Source organism: Blennius ocellaris (assembly GCF_963422515.1).
Source record: "Blennius ocellaris genome assembly, chromosome: 11".
Taxonomy (NCBI): Eukaryota; Metazoa; Chordata; class Actinopteri; order Blenniiformes; family Blenniidae; genus Blennius; species Blennius ocellaris.
In genome coordinates, this window is record NC_137660.1 from 9420957 (window position 1) to 9442699 (window position 21743).

Consider the following 21743-nt stretch of genomic DNA (forward strand, 5'->3'; position numbering starts at 1 on the left):
ACACTCAGCAGCGGTGGAACCTGCCTTGTAGTATGTACAGTATATGTAACATAGCGTGTAACATTCAATGAAACATTCAATCCCCCGTTAAACAAGAATATTCATTTCAAATTATGTTAGTCTGCTTCTTTTTTGTGTTCATTATTATTATTATTATTACTATTATTATTATTATTATTATTATTATTATTATTATTATTATTATTATTATTATTATTACTGTTGTTGTTGTTGTTGTTATCATTATTGTTATAATTGTTGTTGTTGTTGTTGTTGTTGTTGTTGTTGTTGTTGTTGTTGTTGTTGTTAATATTATTGTTACAGCAGCAGTTGTCAGGAGGTCACGGTCTCATCAGAGATCCTCCCAACGTGTCTTTGCAGTTTCTGTTTTAAGTTGTGTCGTTGACGCCAACGATATGTTGAAAGTCAGCTAAAACAATTTATTGAGTTTAAAAATGCAATTCTAAGATGAATTTTTATTTAGTTTATTCTGGACAAAAATAGATAATTCAGTATTAAAGAGACTTAAAGTAGCAAAGCAAGTTTAACGGTGTAAATTGTAATATGAGTAGTTATGAGTAAATTTCCATACTTGAAACAGTAATAACACCCCAATAAAATCAACTTATTTACTGTCGTATGAGTATTTGCTGCTGCTTCTACCATTGACAGTCAGAAAAAAGAATGTTACATGAGACAATGTTATTATTATTATTATTATTATTATTATTATTATTATTATTATTATTATTATTATTATTATTATTATTATTATTATTATTGCTTCTGCCACATTATCAGTATTAACTATTAGTATTGCTTATGTTTTATGTCTGTAGTCACACATGACTTGTTAAATTGTTTGGGTGCAGCAAAAACACCAACATTTGTGTGTCTCCATATATAAAAAAAAAAAAAAGCTTTTATTTTAAAAAATGCCTCTCAATGTCTATGCAATATTTCAAGAGACAATAAGTTAAGAAGGAAAATAGTTAGATTTGATAAGGTACGACATGGTAGTCCTCCCAATAGTTAGAGAGATAACAGTTTCTCTGTGTTTATTCAGTGGTCCCTTATTTGCGTCACACAGTCAGGACATTAACTTCTCAAGACAAATGTTTGTTTTTGTTTCTTCATAAAATTGTACTTGGGAGTTGAAGTTCAATTTGAGCTCATATGAATGACCAGAGACATCAGGAAATAAAAAAAAATTGTTTTTGTTTCTAGATCAAGAGTTACAAAGAATAAACCAAACTGTTATGTTGTTGTTTTTTCTCCACAAATTGAAGTTATATTACAGACAGGCAAAAGTCCAGTAATCAGTCTGTGGTGCTGATGTTGAATGAAACACAAATACGACCTGACCTTTTAGTCAACAATCCCACCATACCGGAATGCAAAGGGTTAAGGAATTATGAACTCACGGTATGCAGTTGGCGCACAGTCACTGAATGGATCTCAAGCTTGTTTTCTGATTCGAAACACGAGCCGAGTGGGTTACGCAAGACCTACTAACAACCAGCTGAGGCCCTCCCCGTTCGACCTCTGAGCCAAGTAGAAACAAATCAGGTCCATTTACTCCTGAAGGAACCCCCCCCCACACACACACACACACACACACACACAACTGTGAGAGGGGCACCGTAAACATCACCGTGTCAGAGAGGCGGGTGGGAGTTTTCATCAGTAAAAGCGAAAAGATGCTGTTCGACTGGCTGGAGGAGTGGAACATCACTTTTGCAGGCTGTGGATTCAGGAGCATTTACTATGTGGGAGCTCTGAGCTGTATCCTGGAGCGGGCCCCTCGCCTGGTCCACGGAGCCTCAAAGATCTGCGGAGCTTCGTCGGGGTGTCTGGTAGCAGCAGCCATGGCCGTTGGGATTCCTGTAGGTGAGTCACATTTACTGTACAGCACGAGCTAAAAATAAAACAAACATATTAAAAAAATAGTAATCAAATATTGATTTCCATTCTTTAAAAGGAAAACCTGAATTACTTTAAGAGTTGTTTAATTTCCAATCACAATAAATGCAGTGGTTTGCTTTTATAAGCCTGTTCAAATAAATACAACTCCATATCTATGTGGTATTTTCAACAAATGTGATTTAAAACAAAAGGAACAAAAGGTAATCTAACTAGATCATCTTTGTTTGTGCATCATAAATCTCTCTTTTTTTCCCCCCCTCCCTGTAGACGTTGAACTCCATGGCTTTGCATAAAGGTCAAGTATTTACTATCGCAAAACTACTGCTGAGATAAACTGAGTTGTGGGAAACAATGTAGGCAGACTCACTGACATGCAGATCTCATGCAGTAGCTCATGGTCAAATTCCATAGGTCACTTTGGATTCCAAAACAACAAATGATCTCTCTCATATACTTCATATTGGGGTTTTGTTGTTGTTACTGTTGGTCAACAGTAAATGAAAATAACATCATATATGATCCAAAATACTCATATTTACTGTATATATTTTTATATACACTACCTTTCTCTTGTCACCGGAGGCTCATTGCCCTGCTCATTCTGTCCCTCTTGGTCCCACAGCAGACACCTCCTCGTTTGCTCTGACTTGTTTTGCACCGTCTTTGTGAGCATGTTTTGCTTCAGAATAAATATTAGACAGAACTCGTGAGTCAATCTTATTGCGGCTCGATGGCTGTGGGCTGGGATACACACATTTATGTGGACTGTAGTAAGAAACCAGGAGAAAGCTTTAACAAAAAAAAAAAGTGCCTTTGATTTCTATGCGTTTTTTAAATTTATATATTCTGTTCAACCTAAGCAAGGAAACAAAAGAATTGAATTCATGAGCAAGATTTTTTTTTAAACTGATTAAAACCAGCATATTATCTCAATTCAAAGAAATTGAGAAATATTATTATATTGTTGTCATGATGGAGTTGATGGAGTTTCAAGTACCAGAGTGGCTGTGCCGGCCTCTCAGACCTCCTCTTATTGTAAATTGCTTGTTACAAAAGCAGTAAATGCCACAAGTTAATTCTTCTTTCTGACCCCTTTCATTGATAACTGTGGAAACATTTGTTTTATATTGAAGTGTTTAGCTTTTATTTGTCGATGAATGAAATAAAACCCATACAAAACTAAATCTACGACATGTATTTATGGAAAAACAGACACACAGTCTATGTGTCTGTGATGTCACACTTTTGTAAAATGATGTGTATACCTTACACCTGTGTTCCCCCTCATGGGTATTATTGAGTTTCCCAGCCACAAGGAACTTTTTCACTTTCCCCGAAGACGTCACTTCTGCTGTGTTCCCCTTCCTCAGAGCAGCTCTGCGCCGACATACTGACCACGGCCACCCAGGCGAGAAAACACTCTCTGGGAGTTTTCCACCCGACCTTCAGCCTCCTGCGCACCGTCCGGGACTCCCTGCTGGAGAAGCTGCCCGAGGACGCCCACCGGAGGGCCTCGGGGAGGCTCTGCGTGTCCCTCACCAGAATATCGGACATGGAGAACGTGCTGGTGTCGGAGTTCGACAGCAGAGAGGAGCTGATCCAGGTGTGGCGGTCGATTCGGTCGATTCGCACGGAGATTCTCACTCGTCATGATTCCGCCCACCTTTGTCCACCTTTGTCCAGGTTCTCATGTGCAGCTGCTTCTTTCCTGTTTACACCGGTTTGGTACCGCCGTCGTACCGTGGAGTGGTGAGTCGGAAACTTCGTGAGAGGATTAGAAGAAAATTTCCGTTGTAATTCGTTCGCCTTTAATCACCTCAGCAGTAGCTCTCACTCTGTTATGTAACTGGCTCTCGTTCAACGGGGTGTTAATTTGGCTCTTTCCTTGTTTTTTTTATGTATTTGGAAAAAAAACAAAAAACAGACTTTGACAGTTTGGAGTCAATAAAGTGACCTGAGTTTGCCATCTCCACCCCTCTGTCTCTCAGCGGTACATGGACGGAGCTCTGAGCAACAACGCTCCCCTGTATGAGCTGAGAAACACCATCATTATGGCTCCCTTTTCAGGCGAGAGCGACATCTGTCCCAGAGAGGGCACGTTCAACGTTTGGGAGGTCCACTACGGCAACGTCAGCATCCAGGTCAACACCGGGAACGTGCAGCGCATCTGCACGTCCTTCCTTCCCCCCCGACTCGAGGTTGGTCCACACTCAGGGTCTGCCCTGGCTTTGCAACTGACAACTTCTAAAATGCTGAGTATTTCCTCCACCCATCCATCCATCCATCCATTCATCCAAGGTTCTGGCTGAGATCTGCCACAATGGCTACATGGATGCTCTTTTCTTCCTGAGAGAAAGAGGTGAGTTCTTCTACCGTCGTCCCTCAACTCGTCTGGTTTAACCCTCCACGGCAATCAGTCTCCTGTGTTTCAAAGATCTGCTCAGACCCCACAATGTTCCCCGCTCCGTGGCTGGAGTCACACGTTGTTGTGAGCTGGTGAAGGGAAGGGTTCGGCCTGACGAAAAGACGACGAAGAAGACGCCGCCGATTGGAAAAGACTCTCACGAGGAAGATCATCGGTGGCTGGACCCCGGAGTCATACAGAACCTCCCAGTGGCCGTACAGAAAGGTGGGGCAGGGTCAACACTGTATTATTGATTAACATAATAGATTGATGAAAGATGTTAGAACTTCTCAGAGGCATAACCACATGTCTCTGTTATACTGAAGATGATGTCCGATTGTATGTTGTAACTCATTGTGCATTCACCTCGACACTGAATCTACCACAGACCATGACTGTGAGATAATTGTGTGTGTGTGTGTGTGTGTGTGTGTGTGTGTGTGTGTGTGTGTGTGTGTGTGTGTGTGTGTGTGTGCGTGTGTGTGTGTCAGTGCTGTGTGAGGCGTGCAGAAACAACCGTGACAGAGTCACTTGGTGGTCGCAGCTCACAGATCCGGTGAAGCTGATCATGTATCTGCTGTCTCTTCTCACCCTGCCCATTCAACTGGCCCTCTTATTCACCAGAAGGTGAAGTGGTTTGACCTCATATTGCCACAACTAAGCAAAGCCTCAAATGATTCTAACTCCAGGAGATGAGGAATTTCTCTAAACTGCTTATTTTAGGATCTCTATCAACAGTGATGTCATGTAAAGTTCTGCTTTTTGGATGTTTTGCAGACTCTGGATGTCTGTTGATCTCTATAGAAAGACACAAAGGACCAGAGGCCCCACCAGGTATCCGTTTGATTGGAGTGAGAGTGTTTCACTTATTTTTACGACTACGAGTCACCTTGTCGTCGTGAAAGGACGATGTCTTAGCTTGTATCGTATTTTGCAGTGCGTCTCCAGAGCAGGACAGTAGCGGTGGATTTCCTGACTGCACGATGAAGCCCGGGGGACATCAGAATATTAGAACGTTGACCCCAACAATCGGCAGGAACGACGATAAGAGTCTCAGTTGGCAGAAGAAGTCGCTCCAGGGTCTTTTCTCCCTCAACTCAGACTCACCTGCATCTTCCAAAGAGAAACCAAACACATCAGTGAACAGGCAGAGCGTCAAACAAAGGGGAAAGCAGAAAAAGACTGTGTAGAAATCCCAAAATATCATTTTTTTTTTTTTTTTAAATACATCAATCCAGTTAAGGTATATTAATTATTTAAGCTTTTGTGAATTGTTTTTCTATTGAAACTGTTATTTTTGTTTGAATTATTGTACATATCACCATTGAGGTTATCTTCAAATTGTACAGAGTAAGTAATCTGACTTAAAAATTTGATATTATTTCCTGTATAAAGTTTATATTAAAGGACGGGAAGTGATAACAGACAGACAAGTTACTGGAGAAGCAGATTGGGCTCAATTGATTCACTATTGATATGTTTATTTTGGTGATCCCCGACATGCATTACTTTTAATGAGCCTGTTACTTTTCAATCTATTTATATACATCGTTTGTTATTGTGGTAAAAGAAAAAGTGAAAATGCTAATACGTTTTTTTATATATAAATGTTAGAAGTCACCTAATTTATCAGGCATACTTGAAGAAGTACTACCTTGAGAAAGATGTGCTACTTCTTACAAATGTGACCGAGAGATAAATATAACATCCATTTTTAAGTTTTACCTTGTAGAAGTGATGTTTATTCGTGTGTTCCTGACGTGTGCTCAGCTTGGTTTGTGGCTTTTTCTTTTTATGGCCAAGAAGAAGAAGAAGAAAAAAGAGGCTTCCCAGGTTTTTTTTTTTATCTTCACTGTGAAAACTAAATTTGGTTATGTTATTTTTTTTTTTACCATAGAATAGTATTATAAGTCCGTGTCACTGTGAGACCTTGTTTGTTGGAAGTATGGATTCAATCACCTGCAACAAAAACTGAAGTGGGGGATTTAAAATTGTTGACGTAAATAAAAGTCTCCTTTGAAAAAAAAAAAAGATGATTCTTATCCCAACCAAACTTTAAAAGAAGAGATAGTTTATAAATGAAGGCAAGCCAGTGTTATAGAAAAAGCATCATCAGGACATTTTAATTGACAAAAGTTTCATAAAATTCCTTGTGAGTGACATTTTCGTGAGCGTAGGACATAATTCTATAATTACTAAAGCAATCAAAGTTGATAAGAGAATAAAATAACAAAAACCCACTTTGAGTTTCGCAACATTTCCAAAAGGCATGTCAGAGGTCTTCCTGTTGAGACCGCCGACCGTCCCGGTCTTTTTATCCAGCGGGTCGGTTTGCCTCTCCACAGTTCATAGCACCATGAAGTGAGACAATAACGCTGCCCGGCTGCAGACGGAGACTCGTAGAGGCTCACGCTGATGGGAGTCGTACCTACCGTCAGAACAGTAGATGTCCGTTGTCGAGACTTACTGCATCGCGGTGCAGTATAGTGTAGTACAGTACAAGGCCAAACAAACATTTAAATACATGACCTCCTCCACCGACAGTCAAGCATCATTGTCAAGTCCCTGATTTCACGTGTTAAAAAAAAGAAAAAGAAAAAAAAAAGACTGTCGTGAAGATGATCGCGTGTGTTTACAAGATCACAGATGTAGGAAACATGTACAGAAACGGCATCCGGTAAAAATTTCTAAAAACAAATAAGTCCGCCTATATGTTTATATTCCAATTGGACACTAATAAAAAGGTCAATCTAAAACCCGACAGAGGGGGGGGGGGGGGGGGGGGGGGGGGGGGGGAGGGGGGCGGGGCAAGCCGGGGGGGGAGAGTTTGTGCTCTTCATATGCTGCCTTCCTTTGGTGCGCCGCTGATGTCTGGAATCTGATCCGCGAAGGACTGCGTCATCCACTGTCCGTCTGGGAGCTGGCCCTCGGAGGACTGTGACGTGGTCGCCTCCTGCGCTCCGTCTGGGGAAAACGTCCAAACATCAACGGAAGGCATTAGGCAGCTGACAGTGAGGCAGTGTCCCCCCCCCCACTTTTTTCTTTTAAACTGTTATTTGAATTTTTTTTTTGGGATATGTATATAAAATGCCTGGGGGTGGGAAGTCATCACTCCCCTTTTGATTCCCTGTGAAGCTGCATTTTTCAGGCTAAAAGTTTATATATTCACGAAGTTGGACTCGATTTGACGATTGGAACACAACACTGAGACCTGAGCTGAGATTCCCGTGACGCTGCCATGAACGATAAGACATTAGTATCGGTTTTAAAGCCACGGTGCAAGAGTGGGTTTGTAAAAACACACGGAAATGCAAAATCTGGAGAGGAAGTTTACTTGGACATTCTACTGTATGTTGCAATTGCAGCTCATTACAATTGTCTTTACATTGGTATTATATATATAGTCAAAGTTATTGGTAATAATCATTTGGTTTTCGTGTCACAACAAGATTAAAAAAAAACTACAAGGGCAGTGTGTGTGTGTGTGTGTGTGTGTGTGTGTGTGTGTGTGTGTGTGTGTGTTACCTGTGTTTTTAGGAGATGAGAATGTGCAGTGACCGTTGGTTTGGGCTTGGGGCTGCTCGCCCTCGGCTCCCCTCTCGGCGTACGCGCCGCCGTAGGCATCTTCGTAACCCGGGTCGTACTGCTCCTCCTTGATGGCCATCCTCTTGGCGTCCTCTGTGAATTCAAAAACAAAAGCGCAAATGGTGGACGTGTTCTGATCGGCTCCCAACCAAACGGACGACGGGCAAAGTTGTACAAAAGAAAGGGAAGAGCTCAGCACAGATGCCGAGGAGAGTAAGGTTTGCGTCTCATGTCTTAAAGAGGCAGTCACGCAGGAATAAGATGAACAATTCAATTGTTCGGCTGTAATATATTTAGTTGAGATTCACACAGTGTGCTATAACGCCCTGGAGTTCAATGCAAAGCGCACGTCTTTAATCAGTTCAGTTATTCGAGGGAGCGCGGGGCCTGCCTACCTTTGGCCAAGCTGAGGTCAAACGAGTACTGGACCTCCTGGATGTCAGCACTTTTTTGGACGCCCTTCAGCTGATCTCTGAGCTCCCTCAGTTTAATGTAAAAGTGAACTTTGTCCTGAGCACGTGGGAACTGGGCACAGCGAGCGCTGGACGAAGGCATCAGATACAGAGCCTGCAGACAGGAAGTGGGTGTCAGGGATGAAAATAGAATATAGCGGATTAATCACACATGCATTTATTATGTCACAGTCTTATGTCTCACCACGTCGCAGTCGGGGATCTTGTGTGGCTGTAAACCAAAATCTAACTTTTTGGGCTTTTTGCCAAACAGCTCTCTGCAGAACATTTCATAGATGCCTGAGGGAGAGAAAAAAAGCAAACAAATATAAAGCATTAATTGTTTCAACAGAGGAAAAGTAGTGTTTTTATTGTTTTGTATCAGAAGAGAGCGTCCTCCTACATTTCCCATTGAACACTGCGATAAGAGGCTTGAACTTCTTCAACTTCTCCACCAGTATTGTTCCTCCTTCGCGGAGCTCTTTACTGGTCGAGGAAAAGTCACGTATTATTAGAGTACATCGTTTTCTCCCTTCGTCAGCCGCCCGTGTGTTGCAGCCTTCCTTAATTTGCTCACCTCGAGAGGTCTTTGCTCCCCGGCGTGGCCCTGGCCACCATGTTGGTGAAGCCCATCTTGTACTTGACGGGCAGGCTGGTGTCATGCATGTGGTTGAGCTGCTCCTCAGTGAAGCCAGACAGGAAAAGGCATTTCCCTGAAAACAAAACAAAAAAAAACAACTTACTTATTCATCCCCGAAGGAAACAAATCAGGGAATTGGGGGTCTGACGTTTTCAGCCTCAGAAGCATCTGGTTCAATCTGCACTGCTCGGTTTGTGTGACGACATTAAAATCGTCACTAAAAATCAGAAATCGCTCGCAATAACTTACAGAAATGATTTCCGGGACCCGGAAACCACCTCCCGATGAAAGCCGCCATCAGCCCCGGGTTGATGCCGATCTGAAACGTAACAGCAGGCAATTGTTAAGTTCACGCCGGCTCGTTGCCCGCGGCGATCTGATCGGCGACTCTTACAATGACGTAGTCCAGGTTGTAGTCCAGCAGGTCCGGCAGAGTCTTTTTCATGACCTCTTCCTCCGACATGCCCTTGAAGCGGTCCACTTTCCTCTTCACCTTCTTGAAGCTCTCGTCAATCTTCTCCTGTTTGCCGTCCGCCGGGGCTTCGGCGCCCTTCTTGGGCTTGGGGCCGGGTTTCGCCTTCGGTGCCTTCGGGTCTTTTGGTGGCTTCGGGGCCTTCGGTGGCTTTGGGGCCTTGGGGACTTTCGGGGGTTTGGGCGCTGCTGGTTCCTTGGGTTGAGCCGGTCTGCCTCTCTTTTTGGCCGGGGCTACAGGAAGACAAGAATAACGAGGTTAATAACAATTTAGAACTGATAGAACTGTCGAGTGATCGGCTATCTCGACACACACACTGAGTAGTTCTGTCTGCAAAAGCGATCACAGTACGTTTTGCTGGCTTGGCCGCCTCCTGTTGATCCATCATGGCCTCCGGGTTCGCCATGTGCGCCATGGCCGCCTCGCCGCTCAGATCTGCTGGGTGGGGAAACTGATGGTTGGGGTGGAAGTTGGAATATTGGGCCCGGAGGGCGTTAAACTGCTGGGCAGACTGAACCCTGTGACATTTGGTTCAGAAAAACAAAAAAACATATCAAAAGGTTAATTTAACAAGCACAGTAACGGTGAGAAGCGCTGTGGGTTTAGAGGAGAGTTAGAACAATGGGGAACAGAAGTATTTAACATGGTTTTGGTGTATTTTATTAAGTTTTGCACCTTCCAGACTCCAGTCAGTGAACAAAACGTAGCAGTTTCTCCAATATATGCGGTACAAGAAAACTTGTGAGTGCGATTCTTTTTTTACGTTGAACTTTCTCAATGAAACATTATAATTAATATGAATAATAAAAGACAAATAAAGTAACAAAAAATCCTTAATTAGCATATCCAGCGACAGAAAACAAGTTCTTCACTTGACATTGATGTTGCATTTTCACTGTAATTCTTTTTTTTGCTATTACTTTTGACTACATTCCATTACAGAAGAGAAAATAAAAAGAGAGAACAAAATAATCATATCTTCTGGAGTCTTCTACAGTCTGGGAGGAACACTTTTGGTTTACAAATAAGATATTGAATACAAGCTACAGCAGGGAGATTTTCAAGTTTTCACAGTAGATTTGTTCCCTTTATGTTCATTATTTTGATTCTGAAGGAGAAAGCGCTCCATTCTGCACATCCAGATGCATTGTGCTTGATGACTTCTTGTTAACACTATTTAAAGAGTCAGACAGAAGTCTGCTCCTGCTGGAGGAATTGATGATTTTAAAGTACTGACATGATTCCTTTTATCATATGGTCTTGCTCCACGGTTGCGTGAAAGCACTTTATAAATTAATGTGGCATACTATATAAAGAGAGCAACAGATTTTGCCCCTGTGGCCCCTGAGACATATGAAACCCCCACTGAGCTCTGACAACATCACCCCTCTTGTGTAACATTCCATACAAAAGCAAAGATGACAAAAAGAAAACAATGTGTAAATGATGAAATGGTGCACATGCTTTCATTTCACGGAGTCACACTTTTTTTTTCTTATAATATAAAGGTGACTCCTGTGAGGCCACATTGCACGATGGTGAGAGAAGAGACTCACCACTGATGAAGATACTCCGGGGAGACAACAGGTAGTGATCCGTTCAGCTTTTCCTCCATCTTTAGGGTGGTTTAACTTAATTAGATAAATCAATATGCATGTTGAAGGCACATAGCTATTGGAGGAGTACATGTTATTTCGCATGGCAGAGTAATGGAAGTGAAGGCATGTGCCAACGCATAATGTAGCCAAAAAAACAAACAAACGTCAAGATGCAACAAAACATCAACACAGAAATAAATAAATAAAAAGGACAACTCAATGAATCAATGAATAATTTCACCTGCTTCATTGCTATGCTAACCAACAAGCTAACCGGAGGGAAAACGCGTAAATACACTATTTTTACATACTTTACTGGTTGATAAAATTCCCAAATCAAATGTCAGCTTATATGAATAGACACGACGATCGCCTCGTGTGTAAATAACAAGATTATTCATTATATGTTGTGCAACAGCAGTGCCACAAACGCAGCTAATGCCAGCTAGCCGTTGGGCTAACTTAGCATGGATGAATAGTTTCGTCCCCCGCTAGATCTCTCCCGAAGAAACTAAACACACGTTGTCATATAGAACGTACCTGTTGCGTGTAACGTTTGAATCGGTGCTTTCTGTGAAGATAACTCTTATTATTCCATATACCGCCGCACTTCTATTCACAACATTTGATGTGCTACTGAGGCAACAAAGACATGACAACCCTGCCGGTCAACTTTGACATCAGAAGAGTCCAACTGCAAAATATAGGGGTGTACAGGAACGCTATATGTAAATAGAATCTACAAAACATGACTTTAAGCGAACATTCTACCAAACAATATCTTTTAAGTATATATGATATAGTTGTTTTTACTTTTGTGTTTATAAAGTAAAAAACATGTGCAGAAATATCGCAAATGAAAAATGCGTTCAAACCTACGTTAAAAATGGTATGCTCCACCCGACTTTTAAACTCTGCCAGGCTGTTTCTTATTGGCTGCTTGTTTGTTTAAAGGGCCATAAGATACAGTTCAGTATTTTGTTCACTTCTTCGTCTAATGTTTAATTTAATATATGTTGATGCACAGTAATGTTTGCGATATTCTAGAAAATTGTATTATTCATGATTCCAAACAGCTGATTTAAGTGGAAAGCCTTGAGTTCATTCACAATCTGAGGGAGATTTCGTATCGATTCTGCATTTTGTTTCAGTGAATAAATCCATGTGTATGAATGATCAGATATATAATCAGGTTATATGTATCAGTGCCAAAAACATGCTCAGCAAGACCCCCAGGACACACTTGTAATGTCCATTCAGGACGTTTGTCAGTAGTGTAATGGTTTATATACTATTCTCATTGGATTGTATACATTTAGAATCATCTGGGTCATCGGTTCAAATACCAGCCGGGGCCTTTCTGTGTGGAGTTTGTATGTTCTCCCCAGGTGTGAATGCATGGGTGTCATCTGGTTTCTTCTCCCAGTCCAAACACATACATGTGACGTCAATAGGTGACCCTAAATTGCCTCTCGGTGTGAATGTGTGTGTCTGTCTCTCAGTTTGGGTTTGCTCTGTGATAGACCAGTGTCCTGTGCAGGGTGTATCCTGCCCCCGATTGTATGCGGCAAACTGCAAAAGAAGGAACTTCTGTATTAAAAGAAATGAAGCAAGTGTGCCAACTTTAAGAGACAAAATGTTGTTGCTTCTTTAATTACAAACTAACTGCAGAAAAAGAGTCATTTGTGAGCAGTAATGTTATTCGCTTTGGTCCTGATCCTGTCCCACAAGTGTGACATGTTCCAAGAAAAGAGACACCAAATCATATGGGATACAAAATTATCACACAGGGACACAGAAATCTTACACTACATGCAACATGATCAGTGTGACAGGAAGAGGTTATAAAAGTAACACAAAAAGTAAAAATTACAATTTGAAGACCACGGAAAACCAAAAAAAAAACAACCAAATATCGAATACAAAGCAACGAGTAACCAAAAAGCCACAAGATAAGGACAAGGATCATCTGCTGAACAGAGATATAAAGCTAATACATACAGTGTCGGTCCAGTTTATTGTCGTTTTGAATCTCTCAGTGTCGCGGTCTCTTTTGTGTCTGTGGCCAGAAGCCCAACATTTCATAATCTAACCATGTCCAGGAATGAGTGCCAGTTACTCTACGTAGTCTATTACTGCATACATAAATGACTCGAATAAACATGGCAGCATCTGAAGACATTTATTAGCTCTGTAATTTACAGATTAGAAATTCCAGAGTACAATTATCTATTTTACAACGGATAAATCATAAAATACCCCTCTTATCAAAGTACAAAAGAAATCACTGGAAACACATAGATCATACAAAATGCAATAAATAGAAGTAAAAAACACCAAAGACATGCACGTGACTGTGTGTTAGAAAATGTACAGTAACTGTTGTGGGCACTTTTTGTCTCTTGTGCGTCACTTTGTGAGGTTTCAGGGAACAAGCGCAACTCTTCCTTCTCTCGTGGCGTCTCGTTCCGTGTCCTCACTCATCACGTGACCTGCTACGGATTTAGTGGATATTTGGTGTCTGGAGGGTGGCAGAGGTTCTTCGTTATATCGCCTACAGACCGGCCCACATGCACATTTCTGCAAGATTTAAAAGGAAATAAAAATGGGTGAAGGGGCGACATGCAGAGGCTATTTAGACACAAACCCAACCCTGGTGTTAAAGTTCGTATCTTATAATAATTGTAGCGCTACAGGCCAAAAAGTTTGTTCATTTAAAAAAATTTTTTTAAATGTCACTGGAAAAAACAAAATTATTCTGAATGTTCAAGGTTTGATCTTCAATTTTGAAAAATTAAAAACAAGTGTATGAAAAGCTTTGTCACCTTATGTGTAATTTGGATTCAGCTCTGGAACTCTTTCAATAAAATCCTTTATGTTTCATTTTTCACTTTTAAATACATACATATATTTTTTTAAATGTAGGTGTTATTTTTTCTTAAGTTGCAGGTTTAATGTTTTCAGATTAGGATCTTATTTTTTTCACATTCAAATCCTGTTTTAAGGTTAAATAATTATTTTTTCACTTTCAAAACTTCCTTTCACATCATAAATTGGCATTTTCCCAGCGTTTCTTTGTTGTGGTGCAGAGTATATGTGACGAAAATACGTTTTAAGTTCTTTGTGAAAATGATCCGTTGTGAACAAATGCTACTTTTTGAAAATGAAGGGGGGATAAGTGTATTTGTAAATACCTGGCGATGTGTAAAGGTGGCCTCAATGTTGCTCTTCGGAAATCAGTTTGAAAACAAGAGCTTTGTGTGGTCGGTGCAGGAAATTACAATTCTTTGAAACACATCGTCTTCTTGATTATATTTTTTATATATATAAGTATAATCATGCTTGGATTCTGAGCACATGGAAAAAAACGTCACCGTGCAAAGCATGATGGGATTGATCCACTGTAATTGTATCGGGCCACTTTTCGGGTGCAAAATTATTCCTTTATTCTGTGTTCATGGAAACGGGGCAATCGGATTGGAATTAATTGAACCAGATTGACAAAAATGTTTTTTAAAAAGTGACCGTATAAACACAGGCAGTGTCACCTGTGGAAAAGAGCTGGTAATAAATACTTTCTTTACACGAGTCGACTCTTTCACTCCTGTCCTATCACTGCTGAAAGGATTTTTACACGTGACTTCCAGATCACTGCTATTCGCGAAAGAAAGTAGAAAAGTATTTTTTTTTATACATGCATAAAGTCAAAATGAAAAACCAAGTATTGTCAGTCATGAGAGGGAAGCCCAACCGACCAACCGGATCCAGCAGCAGCTGAAGTCACAATGCGGGACATTACCTGAGTGCTGCAGCAGAAAGGCATGTCTGTCTCCCCGCCTCGGCCTCTCAGATGGAGGAGTTGCTGCTTTGCCTCGTGTCGTCATGCATCCCGCTACAGCTTTCATACTCCGGATCCATTTTTTCTTCTTTGATTGCGAGCCTCTTCGCGTCCTCTGCAGACCCCAAAAATTAAAAAAAAGGAATCGGGAGGTAAAGAGTTTGAATCTCGTCTGGGGGGAGAGAAATGCAACTCCGAAGTTATGAAGCCGGCGCTCCGGCTGCGCGTTTTAAAGAGTTGTGTGGTTTGACCTTTAGCGAGCTGCAGGTCGAAGGAGTACTCCGTCTCCTCCACCTCGCGGCCCGGCACCAGGCCCTTCATCTGGTCCCGCAGCTCCTTCAGCTTGATGTAGAAATGCACCTTATCCTGCGCGCGGGGAAACTGGGCGCAGCGAGGGCTGGACGACGGCATCAGGTAGCACACCTGCGGGAGAAGAAAGTGAAGGGAGAGGAAAGAAGGAAGAGAAATGTGGGTTTCCCCCCCCCCCCCCCCTGTTTCCACTCACCGTCTCCGTTTCGGGGATTTTGTAGGGCTGGAGACCAAAATCCAGATTCTTTGCCTTGACGCCAAACGTTTCTTTGCAGAAGATTTCATAAATTCCTGAGGGACACGAACGAGAGAGAGAAAAAAAAAAGATAAACTTCTCAAGGTACCGAAACTCAAGCAAAACAACGCAGGGAAACAGGAGTTGAAATAATTTCACCTTTTCCATTAAAAGCTGCTATCAATGGCTTGTATTTCTGGAGCTTCTCCAGCAGCTGACGGCCGCCTTCTCGGATCTCTTTACTGCAACAACCAGAACATAACGGGACTTTTGAGAAATCAAGTGTCAAACATAAAAACCTGTGTGCCACCAAAAAAAAAACCCCAGACATTTTCGCCCCAGTTGTTTGAATTTCATTCTTTCACCTGGAAAGGTCTTTGCTGCCGGGCGTGGTCCTCTCCACCATGTTGGTGAAGCCGATGCTGTAGCTCTCTGGCAGCGTGCTGTCGTGCATGTAGTTGAGCTGCTGGTCGGTGAGACCAGAGAGAAACAGACACTTCCCTGGGCAGAGAAGAGGAGGGATCAAATCGGCCGATTGGCATCTCGATCAAGGACAAATGTTACATTTCTTTCTTTCCTTCTCGCGTGAAACTAATCTTTGTTTTTTTTCTGGTTACTGTTGTTTAAGTCAATGTACGGCAGCACACGCAGCTGGACACTGGGCACGCTGCTTTTCCAAGAAGGGGTTTATCAAGGCCCGGTGAAGAGGAAAAACAAAAAAATCCCAATCTTTGCAACTGATCTGCCTTAAAACTAAGGATCCATTCGAATGAGGCTTTCCCGACATTACTGTCCCCCGGTTTAATCGCCCCTGACACAAGCTTTAGTGCAACACCGTGTCGTACTGACGGCGCTCGACGTCGGCTAAACAAATTCAAACCCAAGACACCATTTGTTTGTGGCGGCACCAATACATCAGGTCATAATTACAACATGTTATTGTAAGTTAAAGTGGCCCCGCTTGAAGCCGTTGGGAGTCTTTTTTGGACACGGATCTCGCGGTCGTGACGATGGACACACTGAGTTCAAAGAAAGTGTGTGACCCATGTATTCCCCACAGTCAGTAATGAAATTGAATTTCAACATACAGAAATGGTTCCCTGGGTTTGGGTAATGGTGTCCTTTGAAGGCTGACATAAGTCCTGGGTTAATTCCAATCTGAGGAGAAACATGAAGGGGTTACCATTGCAACAAACCTCGAAGCTACAAGTTCTTTTTTTTTTTCTTGGTTTTGTGTGTGTGAACTGAACACCAAAACCACAAATTGCAACAATGGAGGTGAAGAAAACTGGGATCATCTTAATGACACGAAAGAGCGAAGAAAGAAAAAAAAAACAACGAAATTGTTGATGCGCTTACTATTAAAATGTCCAGATTGTAGGTGATGACATCGGGGAGGGTTCTGGCCATGACCTCGGCCACCGACAGGCCGTTGAAGCGGTTCAGCGCGCGCTTGGCCTTTTTGGCCGCTTCGATCTCGTCGTCCTCCTCGTGCGGCTCGCCGTTCTCCACCTGCTGCTTGGGAGGCCGACCGCGCTTCTTTTTCACCGGCGTCACGGCTGAGACAGAAAGAGGGGAGGGAGAGGGAGAGCGAGAGAGCAAGAGCGAGAGAGAGAAAGAGAGGGCAGCCAATCAAACTGACCCGACGGGACTCGGGTTCCATTCAGGGTAGAGTTGTTCACGCAATGGGAGGGCGTAACGGAAACCGTCTTAAGTCCAATCCCAATTCAATTTTGTACCCCTACCCCTTAGCCCTCTGCCTTCCCCTCCAAAATGAGGGCAAAGGCAAGTTTCAGCCCTTAGATTTGGGACACTGCTCACCCCCTTCCCCTCTCACTCCGTCTCACAGTTTTGACGTCATAATACGGCGCCGTTATATCAGCAGCGCTGAGCCACGGATGTTTGTTGATTGTCCAGCAGGAGCATCGTCATGCCGTCCCAAATTCAACGTGTTGCAGTAGCTTGGCTGCTTTGTTTCGTTTTCCGCCTTTCCCACATCAAGGCGAAGAAATAGACGGAGACATGGATTACTTCCGTTTTTTGCGCCGTATTTGGACTTCAGAAATATTTCCTCATTCACCATGCAAAAGCGGAGGAGCTTCCTTGTTTGCTCGGGGGTCCCTGTTTTCACAATACCCATATTTGGAACTATACAGTGTAATAATAAAATGTTATAAACACACTCTCCACGTAACAAATACACACGGAAGCTACATACGGCAGCGCTACTGCCGTTCTTACTAGTATAAAACACAACAGGTTTATATATCTTTAGAAGCGTATATATGTGAAATGCAAGTTCTTCGGCGCCATGTCCTCATACCCCTCTGTTTAAAGTGTCCATCTGTAAACGCTCCGTTTCGAGGGGTGAATAGCCCTTCCCCTCACCCCTCCACCTTTGCGCACTAGTGAAATGGGACACCCCTTCGACTCTCGTGAACGCGCAATTCAAAGGGGAAGGGGTAAGGGGTAGGGATAAGGGGGAGAATTGAGATTGGCCCTTACTCTGCATCTACACCCCGCTGCCATTACCTTGAGGAGGACCAGCAGGCTGAGGACGGGGCTTAACGCTCAGCTCCTGCTGCTGCTGCTGCTGCTCCGGCTGCTGTGTGCTGTGTTGGTGCTGAGAGTGGTGCATAAGTGCGGGGAACTGCTGCTGCTGCTGCTGCTGCTGTCTGACATTCGGATAGACCTGCTCCTGGTAGTGGTTTGCAGCCGGAGCGCTGTTGTGGTCGACGGGTTCCTGGTTATGAAGCAGGTCCCGGTGCACGGACAGCTCGGCCATGACGGGCTCGTCCGCGTAGCCCTCCGTGTAGTGACCCATGTTGTGATGGGGCGTCACATGCTGAGCCTCGGGGTGCTGCTGATAGGACTGGTACCTAGAAGAGAAGGACAAGGAGGGAAATAAATAAAAAAATTAATTGAACTGAGAAGAAATCGTGTAACAACAGCAACAACAGACATCATGTCCGATGGGGGGATGCGAGGAAAACTTGCACAAAGAAGAGAAGACGACAAACATGCATTGCATTTTGTATTTGTCCAGATTAGAGTTTTTAAAACCTTGTATCGGCCCCTTGCTGCATTCACAACCAGGTCTTCTGACACCGCCGTGGGCTTTTCTCGCCCATGTCAATGTGAAATGAGGACAGACTTTGCAAAAAAGACTTACAAAAAAAAAACATTGCGACTGAGCAAACATAATGATGCAAAGACAAATACAGGCCTGAAAGTATAAACTTTATGGAAGCACCTACTTAAAGATTGTAAGTGTCAGCGAGTAAAGACTCTCAGGAACATTTGCAAAGGTTGTAGGTAATGACAGTGTCATAACAGTTGAATAGGCTGGGTTTTTTTTGTTTGTTTTTTTACAGATAGACGTGTATGGTGTCGTGTGTCATATCTTTTGGGTCGCATCATGCATGGAAATGAAGACGACTGGAGGAGGTAAAAGAGGTGAAGTTGCTGCAGACCTGCACCATCCAGCATCAACTCACCACTGCTGGAAATAATCCGTGGGAGCCGTCAGTGATGTAAACTGGTTTTCCTCCATCTGTACTGTTGACTTATTCGAATACATTAACATTCATTCTGCTGCCACAATGCGCTCATTTGGAGGTAAATGATGTATATGGAGAACTGCAGCGACGCACAAAGACGCTGCTGCTGCTGCCGCTGCTCGCGGGGCTGTGGAGGCTAACGCGGAGCTAACGCCATAGCGGAGAACCTACAGCTGACTCCAAAACGCACCCGAGAGCTGAATCAGCGACAAGACAAGGGGGTGAAAGCAAAGCAACGTACCTGTCATACATTTTGGGGGGTTCTGATTAGTTTGCAAAACAAGGAAACGGAGAGAACCGCGAGTCCCCTCAAAAACCGCTCAAAACAAAGACCATTTAAATCGCTCACCAGGGCTTCACTGCCATCTGCCGGTGGTGCGAGGGTACTGCATGGAGCTGCTCCCCGACCATGTTTAGTAGAAAACAAGCATACTATTACTATAAATCATACCAAATAACAGAAAAACGGATTCAAGTTAGTGTTTGATTCAAACGATGCGACACTTGCAAGTTTATGAAGTCTATTGTTTTGTATTGGAATATATTGTATTGAATTGAAGTACAATCAAACTGCCGCTAGATGGCAATACTTGTCATACGTGTGATGTCTACAACATTTATTCATACCAGGGAAGAGAACAACAGCCAAAGATGGTATGTTTATGCGACGCTTGCCACTCTTTTGCTAAAAGCAAAACCCGATCAAATCCAACACAGACGGGTGAGACGCAAAATTGATAAACCATTTAAAGTCGAGTTGTCTGGCACAGCAAACCAAATGGACTGAAAAATAATGAAAACGTGAGCTCATTGTGACAATTTAATTTGTGACTCTGTCCCAAATGCAATAATATTTGCTTTGTGGGCACTGGTCGTTCTGATTACAATAAAGGAATAGTACAATATGTCTTTAAAGTCTATTGTTGGGGGGAGTAGGAGCTACTTCTCCCTGTGACTTAAAGAGACCCTTGTTCCTTTTCTTAATAATGTGTACTAATGCCACAAATACTGAATCTAAAACAGCAAAATGCCAATTTTGAAGGTGTCGGTAAAATAGACGAAGTGAGACCTCTTGCTTCTTAAAGTGACATAAGTGTTAGCTGACCTGCGTGTTTCCCAATGACACACACTGGTTTAAAATGGTGAAAACGGAGCTCACGTTTCAGTTTTTTAACGATCTATCAGTCAAATAATCAAGGTAAGGTTTTACAAAACTGGTGTTAGTTTATGCCTGTTTCTATTGGCGCCTCCACCTGTGTTGCATTGTAGCCATTTGATCCGTTCCTTCATGTTCAGGTGGTAAACAACTATATTTACAGGGTAGGAGGAATTATATTGAAAAACAAGTGGTACTGACGATCAGATCATTGTGCTCTTCCCCTGCAGGTTGAGTGAAGACCTCATCAGAGTGTAAAGATGCCAGCTGGAGTGTCTTGGGCCCGGTATTCCAGGATGTTCGGAGCCAGTGTCTTGGCCATGTTTGCAGGAGCTCAGGCTGTTCACCAGTACTACCTGCCTGATCTGGTGAGGCACAGCAGGGGGCCGTTTTCACACCCACAACTGCAGATTATCTTCTTCCGTGTATTTACTGTTGCAGCCCACTGTTACCACCACCTTCTTTGGTTTTAGAGTAATGTATCATTTTGGCAGCTTTAGCAAAACCAAATAGTCAACTGAATTGTATGATGTATATATACAGACCGATGAATTGATTGTACGTCTTTATGTGTTTTGTCTTTCAGAGTATCCCAGAAACTCCACCGAAGCCCGGGGAGCTTAAGACGGAACTGCAGGGCTACAAAATCAGACAAGAAGCGACTGCAACCTTACAGCAGCTTCAGGCGGAAAATAACGCAGACTGATGTGGGAATATGCTTCCTCTGTTTCATGGACACCTGGAACTGTATTTGGTGTTTTCCTGGAATGAAGTAAACAGCTGTGGACTTAAACATTGTCTCCATGTGGCCATTGGGGATGAAGATCATATTCACAACTTGTTTAGAACGTCTACACGTTTTCAAATGTATATTTATTTGAGGAGTTTGCAAATATAAAAGTCTGTGATTAAGCGTTGCTGGTTTTCACCAAGCAAGTATACTATAAATTAAATAAATATCCATCTTCTATACTGCTTCATCCTTCATCAAGTGTTTTCCAAAGTGTTCACAAGTCTATTTAACACAATTATGTGGGTTTTTTATGCAGTTCTTAATGCACTTACTGCCTGAGATCAAAATTCACAGCCAGTCAGTGTTGATTTTTAGCCTTGCACCTGATTATTCTGTATTCTCTGAATTGTTTAATGGTACTGAAGATTGTCGAGAATGAAACCCCAGAATTCCCGCAGGTCTGTGCTGAGAAACTCAAAGGCAAAGAAGGTAAGGCATGAAATCGAAAGGACATAGTCCAACAGTCCTGTACTTGCTGAGATTAAACTTTCAAAAGTGTTTCGCTCAAATGTAAAACCAGCTCACAGGTGGTGGTCAGGTTGGTGGTGGGGGTGGCTGCTGAGTCTCTGGGCTTTGGGGCTTTTTTCTGCATTCCTTCAAGTGTTTGCGTGTCTTGTCCTGGAACCTGTGGCTTGGGGGTGGTGTCAGTTTGCGGGGCTCAATCACGCCTGGACCAGACATCAGTACTCTTCAGTAGTCCAACCTGCATTGGTGAAACATCACTCCGACTCCTGACAAGACTGATGGAAGTGAAGAAGCCCTCACACAAATAAGT

At 42.7% G+C, this 21743-nt stretch overlaps 4 protein-coding genes across 6 annotated transcripts; 2 read left to right on the top strand and 2 right to left on the bottom strand.

Annotated features, from left to right (window-relative positions):
• Positions 1–1700: 1700 nt before the first annotated feature.
• Positions 1701–5317, top strand: LOC308136985 (patatin-like phospholipase domain-containing protein 2; the record flags this gene model as incomplete). Its single annotated transcript, XM_080505541.1, has 7 exons — positions 1701–1890; positions 3297–3529; positions 3610–3675; positions 3915–4124; positions 4225–4285; positions 4361–4555; positions 5268–5317. 7 exons carry the CDS (start codon positions 1701–1703, stop codon positions 5315–5317), a joined length of 1005 nt encoding a protein of 334 aa, XP_080361667.1.
• A 1813-nt stretch (positions 5318–7130) lies between these two features.
• LOC308136899 (G/T mismatch-specific thymine DNA glycosylase-like) lies at positions 7131–11735 on the bottom strand. 2 transcript variants are annotated; one of them, XM_080505441.1, is made up of 11 exons: positions 11618–11735; positions 11036–11110; positions 9831–9997; positions 9402–9712; positions 9257–9326; positions 8945–9080; positions 8771–8853; positions 8573–8667; positions 8311–8482; positions 7856–8008; positions 7131–7294 (listed from the first exon to the last, which is right to left on the bottom strand). In XM_080505441.1, the coding sequence occupies exons 2-11, from the start codon at positions 11092–11094 to the stop codon at positions 7167–7169; spliced, it is 1374 nt and encodes a 457-aa protein (XP_080361567.1). In that variant the 5' UTR covers positions 11095–11110; positions 11618–11735; the 3' UTR covers positions 7131–7166. The 2 variants fall into 2 exon arrangements, with proteins under 2 accessions (XP_080361567.1, XP_080361568.1); XM_080505442.1 differs by having other exon boundaries at positions 11036–11094; positions 11618–11629.
• A 989-nt stretch (positions 11736–12724) lies between these two features.
• On the bottom strand, positions 12725–19338 carry LOC308136900 (G/T mismatch-specific thymine DNA glycosylase-like). Of its 2 annotated transcripts, none has more exons than XM_080505444.1 (10): positions 19261–19338; positions 17992–18338; positions 16819–17018; positions 16548–16617; positions 15825–15960; positions 15619–15701; positions 15421–15515; positions 15167–15338; positions 14877–15030; positions 12725–13657 (listed from the first exon to the last, which is right to left on the bottom strand). In XM_080505444.1, the coding sequence occupies exons 1-9, from the start codon at positions 19269–19271 to the stop codon at positions 14924–14926; spliced, it is 1221 nt and encodes a 406-aa protein (XP_080361570.1). In that variant the 5' UTR covers positions 19272–19338; the 3' UTR covers positions 12725–13657; positions 14877–14923. The 2 variants fall into 2 exon arrangements, with proteins under 2 accessions (XP_080361570.1, XP_080361569.1); XM_080505443.1 differs by having other exon boundaries at positions 18957–19332.
• Positions 19339–20089: 751 nt separating this feature from the next.
• Positions 20090–21132, top strand: uqcc6 (ubiquinol-cytochrome c reductase complex assembly factor 6). Its single transcript, XM_080504303.1, has 3 exons — positions 20090–20217; positions 20406–20543; positions 20762–21132. The coding sequence occupies exons 2-3, from the start codon at positions 20436–20438 to the stop codon at positions 20879–20881; spliced, it is 228 nt and encodes a 75-aa protein (XP_080360429.1). The 5' UTR covers positions 20090–20217; positions 20406–20435; the 3' UTR covers positions 20882–21132.
• The last annotated feature ends 611 nt before the right edge of the window (positions 21133–21743 follow it).